Below are 9,700 nucleotides of genomic sequence, written 5' to 3' on the forward strand. Positions count from 1 at the left end.
TCTAAATGTATAAAATGTGTATTATTTTATTTATTGTCAATTATGTCGACATGTATTAATAAGTCCACACACAACAGCTTGCAGTCGATTTATTAATACCGGTCTGTCAACATTTATTATGACAATATCGTATAATATATACATTAACTATAAATATCGCACATTTATAATTTGCTAATTAAATATAACTGATTACGTTTTACGAATTAACATCTTAATTCGTTTAAGATAACATTATATACATTATTTAAATATAACATATTATATTCAATTTACGAATTGACAGTTAATTCGTCTCGGCTAATATTATTTAATTGTATTAAATAATCGTCTCATCATCACATTGACTAACTGTTTAGTCAAATACATGGACTAACATTTTAGTCATATAAGGCATCAATGTGATTATATTGCCGTAATCACATCTCTCAAACACATTCTTTAGGTGTGACTTTTAGGGACCAGTTGATCACCGCCATCAGTATGATAATAACTTCAAACTTCTAGCAAGCCAACCGTTATTAAGTAAACGTTAATCAACTGATAAAATACTAAGTATACCCTTGTGAACCTATAAGAGATTTATATACGTTATCACACTAACTGTGGAGGACACAAGCTCCAACATTGCTCACTAATTTTAACTAGGTAGTGTTCAGTGAGATACTCATCTTCATCGTCATCGGCCCATATTCCATTGACAGTAGCAAGTTCCCTCATTCTTATGATTTCGGCCTCCAATTGGATAATTTGGTCGACTAGTTCATCAACCATGGTTACTACTTCTTGCATCATAGTGTTTTGAGAGAAGACTAGTGGTGCACGTTCTTTAGGTGTTGCGTTGGGATCACGTAGGGTTGCCACTACACTCTCTAGTTCCATGACTTGCCTATTCAAACTTTTTGCCCATGCAATGAAATCGGTGATGGTTGGGGAAATGGTAGAGTAGTTCCCTTCATTCTCTATTGCATGAATTTCATCTTCGACTGGAGAAATGAGGTGTGAACAATCTATGGTAGATTGTTCACTTGTAGTCACTAGAACTCCAAGAGGATTCTGAGTGTTGTTAGGCTTACCTCCAGGCGGTATTGGTAGGCGACCGTCTTCAATCATGTCTTGAAGTATGTCCCTTACCTCTATGGTATTCGCAGTACGAATTCTCATCCCAGAACTTGGATTTCTTTTCTGGTTCGGGTGTAGGGCCTATGGGTTGAAGTTTACCCAGTTTCATCAACCTTTTTAGAGCATTGGAATATGTGTCCCCAATATTTGTGAATTTCATTGGTGGGGTACTCTTCTTAGATGGCTCGAGAAGGTTAATTTCATCAGTTTTGCTAGTAGAGCCGTAAGAACGACTTGTTGAGCCTTGATATCCATGACCTACCGTTTTGGACAAGAGCCCTTTTACGGATGTCATCTTCGATCCTTGTTCCTAGTACGGTTAAGTCTTTAAAGGTCTTAATGTTTTGGTACCTCAAATGACTTGCATAGATGGGCTTTTGATTGTCCACGAATTTCTCCACGAGGGTAGCTTCATCTGGACGTTCAACAAGTTGAGTACTAGTCTTCCTCCACCTACTTAGGAAGTCGGTGAAACCTTCTTTGTAATTTTGGGTAAGAACCTCTAAAGTGCGCATGTTGACTTGGATTTCAGCATTATCCGCATATTGCTTGGCGAACTCAATTGCGGCATCGTCCAAGGTAGCAATTTTCTTGTGCTCTAGAGAATAGAACCATTGTTTTGGGATGGTGTCAAGAGATGAAGGAAAGATCCTGAAGAACATCTCGGGTTTAATGCCTTTGATAGACATGTAATCCTTGAAAGCACGGATATGGTGCAAAGGGTTTTCATGCCCCTTGAATTTAGGGATATCCATCATGTGGAAGTTGGTTGGAAACTTGGAAGTCACAGCTTCATATTTGCGATTATTTTCCCTATAAATGTCATCCCCTTTGAGATACATCAATTGTACCTCCAAGTATTGGAGTCGTTTCTCAGCTGTAGTCATACCTATGGGAGGGTTTTCGTCCCCGAAGTTATTCACAAATTCATCAGACACTTCACTTTCTCGAGGAGGCATCCTCGTTTCCACGGCATATATTTGGCCCTTGATTGTGTCAAGGCGATCATACACTTGGTCTTGAGTGACTTGGAGACGAGCTAGTGCGGCTAGGATTTGATCATTACCATTCTGGGGTTGGTTGTGGCTCACGTCGCTTGTTTCAGACATCTTGGAAACTAGATAAGAGATCGATGACGAATCAAAACACGATCGACCATTCTAGCACACTTACTCAAAAAATGAAATGTTTTGACTCGTGAAGTGGGAGTGTGCCACTTGTGTCAAGTGAGTTTCGAGGAAATGACAAAGTTTGAAATTGTTGGTCCTAGTCAACTTTAGTGTAGTTGTAGGAGTGGACTCGAAGTGAGGTTTTAAAATGGGTTTTGAGGCCCGAATTTTGACTCGACAATTGGACAGAGTTCCGACTGGTTTTGCACTAATATTAGGCCTATGTTTCGAAAGTTTTTACATTTTAAAAGGGATTTTGATTTTACAAAAATCGTCATGGTTTTGTTTAGAAATAGTGATCACATATGGTACAAACATTATACAAGCATTATAACGGGATGATGAGTGCATTTAGAAGGGTTTTGTCCCAAAGGGTGGGTTGCCATACCGAATAATCAAACCCGAGGTCTGTGGAGAGGCTCATACCAAACAAGAGTAAGGCCGATTCCTAGTCCATTTCCTCAAGTAGTGAAAGTCCTTGATGCAAACAAGAGTAAGTACCATGGTATGGATGACGTCAATCACTATCCATCCTTAGGCCCAAATAAGAATTAGGAACGTTTAGACGGGACGATTGGTCAAATGGGTTGGGTTGGGCCTAGGAAGGCAGAATGAAACGATCTAGGAAGACCGAGTTATGAAAACCGATAATTGTCTTGTACAAACTATTCCCTAACCTTGTTCAAGTTTCACCCTTTTGGCTACACGTAAGTGTATTATCCCCAGCGGAGTCGCCAAACTGTGGACGCGGGCCCACGGGGGCCGCTCGGGAGAAAAGCGAGCAAGCGTTTTGCATTTGTGGAGTCGCCACCAATTTATTGTGGAAAATTGGAAACCGTTCGAATACCTCGTGCCATGTCAAGACATATGAACACCAAGAACTCGTTACCCTTAGCATTCTATGTCTAAAATGACTCTCGTGGATGCCAATGAACACGAATGTTCACAGAGATCTAGAGTAAGGGGTGAGGGTACGTATTAGGAAGCTCTTTTGATCGAACACCTAATCCCGCCCGCCGCGATAGCGGCCTCTACTAATGATTAGGGAAGTTATTCATACTTGATATGTTGAAGGTTATATGCATGCAATGCAACAAACAATAGATTAATCCTAGCTTGTGAGAATTAACTAAGTCGGTGAACACGTAATTTAACATGCAATTGGGTCGAAGTAGTAATTTAGATTAATTACATGTGAAGACATACAAACAATATGATAAGGAATACAATAAAGAAAATTACAATAATTACATCGGATTAATGATTTATGTCGAAAATACATTTAAAACGGATGGTTTGGGAAAAGAAAGAATCCCTTATTTACTAAATAAATAGGTAAACTCCAAAATTTTCCCTCCAGAAAGCATTTTTATGAATAAGGAAACTATTGATAATTTAATTATATTCACTAAATAAGGTAATTAATAATTATAATGTATTTCATTATATAATTTTTTTCATTTAATATTAACTCTTTCATCAAATTTTATAATTTTTACTAAACACTAAACTATAATATTTTAATTAAAATATAAATATTATAAAGCTATAAACTATTAAATCTTTTATTGATGCTATTATTTGAGAATGACTTGACTCATACTATGTATAAACAAAACTATGAATCGTTTTGATTACTTACATGACAAAGACAAATGAGAGAATTAATAAATTGGAATCATTAGCTTTGTGGTATAAAAAATAGTTTTAAAAAAATACATTTCAGCACGTTACTCAATTCTCTTTGACTAATTTTCAGTTTTATTTTTTTTCCTCGAAAAAATATATAATAACGAGAAAATGAACAATTAATTAAATACCATTATTATTTTGCAGTTCAATTTTTCTCGGTTTTCTTGAATAATTTTACAGTTCAATTTTTTTTTTCTCATATCAAAATATAATGACATGAAATATAAAAAATTAGTGAGGTATTAATTTAGCATTATTAAGTAATATAAAAGTAAAAACTCTATAAATACCGCGCATTTATACGCGGGATCTAAACTAGTAAATGAATAAACGAACAGATTATTAGGTGATATTACGATTAATAGTTAATTAAACACGTAATTAATAAAGTAGGCAAAGCAGAAACGGATGTTCAGGGACATAAATCAACCGGGAAGAGGCGCAGCAGAGCTGCGTCCCTTGGAAGAGGCACAACAGTCGCTGCGTCTGTTGCTGGGTTGAGTTCTGGTTGTGAAGCCGGAACCGCATCTCGTTAATGTTCATTGGTGAATTTAATGGTCGATTAATGATATTTGACTCGGATGAAAGTGATTAACATATTATTTACATGTAAATGAGGTCATAAAAACGATAAAACATGAATGAAACAATTAGAACAAATTAATTACAAGATGAGACTAATTAAAGAATTAAACAAACCAAACAAATTAATTAGGTTAAACAAGTTATTAATGATGAATTAATGATGGTGACGGTAAATAACAGATACAAGTATACCAAAGATGAATTTCAGAGATTCAATATGGGTAAATCGAATCTCTAAAACCCGAATTGATTTAATGACGAAAACCCGCAAATATGGATTACAAGGGATTTAAGCCGGGAGTTTGAAAGATGAATTAATTAATGATGATTAATGGATTACAGTTCAAAATTATCATATTCAAATTGTTATGTTAATGAAACAATAAACAATTGATAACAAAGCGAAAAACAAAAGGACGAACAAAAGACGAAGGAAGAAGAAAGGAAGCAGGAACTGCGGCAGCCTCAGGAAGAGGCGCATCAGGTGCTGCGTCCCTTCGAAGAGGCGCAGCAGTTGCTGCGTCCTTTCTCAACGGTTGTCTTCTGATAATCCGTAAAAAAAGTTTAAAGCATGGTTTTACAAATCGGTTTTAAGAATACTTTCGACATAAATCTTACAATATTAATTACGATAATAAAGAATAATAAATAAAAGAAGGATTTACACCCTCAGACTTACATGTTTGACGAAACGAGATGAACTAAGTTAACGTTTAGTGATGCTCGACTCAAATGTACGACAAAAGTGCCCTCTAGGAGGAATTAAACAGATTGATTAAAGTTGATTGATGTGGAGTTGGTCAAATTGGTCGGTCATGCAAAACGAGGCTGGTACTCAGAAAGATCCGAGCTTACGTGGTTGAAAGTTCAAGCACGTAGGCGTCAAAAAGTAAGAACGTGGTCTAGAATGCAAAGGGAGAAGAGAAGGGCGGACACTCGCGTGAGAAATATGTGATACCGAAGGTCTCTATTTATACTAATCACACGAAAGAACTAGGGTTTTCAGAGAAACTTTGGAAGTGAATCTCGAAAAGATATGAAAAATACGCAGAAATAGACTGAGGAAGAGGCGCAGCAGACACTGTGTCCCTTGGAAGTGGCGCAGCACCTGCTGCGTCTTTTCCTCAGTGGTTTCCTCCTGCGGAAGAAAGATTTCCACGTTTCTATTATGGAATAGCGGATTAATCTCGTTTCCTTAATATTTTGTGTGAATATTACGGGAGATATTTAACCAAAGATTAAAAGATTGGAAAATATGGAATAGAAATATCCGGAACATTCCAGAACATTCTGACTCGGTTATTAGAAAATGAAGACGGTTTTTGGCCCGAACTCCAAATGTACTCTAATTACTGCCAAAATGACCGTATCGGCACGTAGATGACAATTAAGAGGTAGACACAAGTGTTTATGCGATCACTTGATGATAAACTTACGAACTGTCACAAATCGTTCCGTGTACCAAACATGCGGCCCAATCATCACCGGGTGGTTTGCGGGAGGTGCAGAAATGAGGTATCTACACTAAATTACAAAATCATTACAAGTAAAACTTCGGGCTGCCTCCCGGTAGCGCTGGTTTAAGCGGTCCCGCACGGCCGTATTACCTCATTAGTAAGACGAATTAATGGTGAAGAGGTCAATGGCCTCTATCACCCCAACATAGGCACCGTCATAATACACCTTCAAACGTTGTCCATTCAACTTAAAAGTCTCACATTTGTTCACTTCAACAACAGTTAAGAGTCCTGACCATCTATTCCTTAGCTTACCTGGGAATAAAAGCAAACGAGAGTTAAATAATAATACCTTTTTATCTACATGGAATTCTCCTTGCAAGATGTGCTTCTCATGCTACTTCTTGGTTCACTCCTTGTATATTCGAGCACTACCATAGGCATGCAGTCGAAATTCATCAAGCTCGTTCAACTGCATCAATCTCTTCTCACCCGCCAATGAGAAATCCATATTTACCTCCTTTATGGCCCACATAGCCTCGTACTCGAGTTCCACAGGTAGATGACAAGCTTTGCCATATATTAGATGGTACGATGATGCTCCAATCGGGGTTATGAATTCCGTACGGTAAGCCCATAAGGTGTCATCAAGCTTACGACTCCAATCTTTTCTGTTCTTGCTCACTACCTTCTCCATGATTGACTTCAATTCTCTATTAGAAACCTCCACTTGCCCACTAGTTTGTGGATGATAGCCCAATCCTCTACGGTGTGTAACGCTATATTACTTCAATAAAGAATTAAGATGACGCTCAATAAAGTGCTTACCCCCATCACTAATAACCGCACGAGGGACTCCAAACTCCAGAAAAATGATATTCTGAAATAGCTTTACAACTTCTTTAGCATCACAAGTAGAAGTGACAATGACTTCCACCCATTTAAAGAGATAATCAACAGCTACAAAAATGTACTAATTCCTATGAGATGTAGGGAACAACCCTTGGTAGTCAATACCCCAAACATCAAAAATCTCCACCTCCAAGATCCCAGTTTGAGGCATCTCACGCCTTTGCGAAATATTACCCGTCCTTTGACAAGCATCACAAGAACGGACAAAACTAGTAGCATCTTTTAAGATAGTTGGCCAAAAGAAGCCTGACTGCATTACCTTAGCAAAAGTCCTAGATGGACCATGATGACCACCATAAGAAGAAGAGTGACAGTGAGAAAGAATGGCATGTACCTCACCCTCCGGAATACACCGTCTATAAATACCATCTGCGCACTCCCGGAATAAATATGGGTTATCCCAGAAATACCGCTTCACATCATGCATAAATCTCTTCTTCTGCTGATAGGATAAGTCAGGAGGAAGAATACCTCCAACCAAATAGTTAGCATAATCAGCAAACTACGGAGTGCCCGTAGTAATAGCAAGTAAATGGTCATTTGGAAAAGAATCATCAATGGGAAATAAATCTCCTCCTGCAAATCTCAGACGAGACAAATGATTTGCAACTACATTCTCTGTACCCGACTTATCGCGAATTCGAAATAAAATTCTTGTAATAGTAAAATCCAACAAATAAGTCTTGTTTTGGCTTTTTTCTTAGCCAATAAATACTTCAATGTTGCATGGTCAGTAGGGACAATCACCTTATTGTGGACACGGGAGGCCCACGGAGGCGCTTGGGAACAAGCGTTTGCATTTTTGGAGTCGCCACCAATTTATTGTGGAAAATTGGAAACAGTTCGAATACCTCGTGTCATGTCAAGACACAAAGTAATGACATAGACACTAAGAACTCGTTACCCTTAGTATTCTATGTCTAGAATGACTCTCGTGGATGCCAATGAACACGGATGTTCACAGAGATCTGGAGTAAGGGGTGAGGGTACGTATTAGGAAGCTCTTTTGATCGAACACCTAATCCCGCCCGCCTCGATAGTGGCCTCAACTAATAAATAGGGAAGTCATTTATACTCGATTTGTTGTCGATTATATGCATGCAATGCAACAAACAATGTTTTGATCCTAGAATGTGAAGTTTAACTAAGTCGGTGAACATGTAATTAGCAAACAATAGGTCGAAGTAGGTATTTAGGGTTGAATACATGTGAGAGTAAAAAAACGATAGTAAAGAGTACAATAAACAACATACGATAATTAAAATTACAATAATTACAACAGTTCAATGATTTACGTCGAAAATACGTTTAAAACGGATAATTTTAGAAAAGAAAAGGAAAATAATTAAAGGTTAGAAAACGGACATATTAGTGGTGATATTACGATTAATAGTAAAACTAACAAACTAGGTCAAAGCAAGAACGGAAGTTCAGAGACAGAAATCACCCCGGAACAGGAGCAACAGTGCTGCGTCCCTTGGAAGAGGAGCAGTGGTTACTGCGTCTGTTCCTGAAGTGAGTTCTGGCTGTGAAGCCGGAACTACATATTGTTAATATTCGTTGGTGATTTTAATGATCGATTATTGATATTCGACTCGAATATATGATGAAAGTGCCCTCGTAAGAGGATTTAGATTAAATTGATTTGATTAATTGAAGTGGAGTTGGTCAAATTGGTCGGTCATGCAAACGAGACTGGTACTCAGAAGGATCTGAGCTTACGTGGTCGATTGATCAAGCACGTAGACATCAATAAGCAAAGAGCGCGGTCTTAGAATGCAAAGGGAGAAGAGAAGGGCGGACACTCGCGTGAGAAATATGAGGAACGAAGGTCCCTATTATACTAATCACACGGAGGAATTAGGGTTATGGTAAAACTTTGGAAACAAATCTCGAAAAGATCTTAAAATATGCAGAAAAGAGCCGGGGAAGAGGCGCAACAACCACTGCGTCCTTTGGAAGAGCCGGAGCACCTGCTGTGTCCTTTCCCCAGAAGTTTCCTCCTGCGGAAGAAAGATTTTCCGCGTTTCTGTTATGGAATTGCGGTAGATCTCAACTTCCTTATTGTTCAAAATATGATTTCGGGATATATTTTGCCAAAAGATGAAACGATTAAAATTATGGAATAGAAATATCCGGAATATTCCAGAACATTCCGATTCGGCATTTTAAACGGTTTATTAGAAAATGAAGACGGTTTTTGACCCGGACTCCAAATGAACTCTAATTACTGTCCAAACGACCGTAATGGCGCGTGGATGACGACCAAGGGGTAGACACAAGTATTTGAGCTATCACTTGACAATAAACTTACAAACTGTCATAAATTGTTCCGTGTACCAAACATGCGGCCCAATCATCACCGTTTGGTTTGCGGGAGGTGCAGAAATGAGGTATATACAGAGCCCCCACTTTGAGTGAGGCTTGGACAAGGCAAAAGTCAAAGTATAGCCACCAGGTCAATCGAAGATTACAACCTGGCGACTACGGCGACGCAATGCGGCTCAAGGGGTCTGAGCCAATGACATGTCGTCGGGAACATTTTAAAGTCTGTCGACTATCGGGGAGGGTCGTTTAAAGTCCATTAGACTACGTAAGGAAGCTCGCCAGCCATAGGAAGAAACCATACCTGAGACTTCTTCCTTTGTCGAACTCCGAGGGAAAAAATAAAACATAATATTGAGGGGCAGCAGGACGCCGGTAGAAACTGCTGGGGGGAATCTGCTCGCGTCGGTCTCAAGCAAACTCCATATCTCGAGAAGT

General features: G+C 38.6%; 1 protein-coding gene across 1 annotated transcript; it reads right to left on the minus strand.

Moving 5' to 3' along the window:
* Positions 1-6,179: 6,179 nt before the first annotated feature.
* On the minus strand, positions 6,180-6,722 carry LOC141620217 (uncharacterized). Its single transcript, XM_074437145.1, has 2 exons — positions 6,461-6,722; positions 6,180-6,340 (listed from the first exon to the last, which is right to left on the minus strand). Exons 1-2 carry the CDS (start codon positions 6,720-6,722, stop codon positions 6,180-6,182), a joined length of 423 nt encoding a protein of 140 aa, XP_074293246.1.
* Positions 6,723-9,700: the final 2,978 nt, after the last annotated feature.

Source organism: Silene latifolia, chromosome X (genome assembly GCF_048544455.1).
Source record: "Silene latifolia isolate original U9 population chromosome X, ASM4854445v1, whole genome shotgun sequence".
Lineage (NCBI taxonomy): Eukaryota > Viridiplantae > Streptophyta > Magnoliopsida > Caryophyllales > Caryophyllaceae > Silene > Silene latifolia.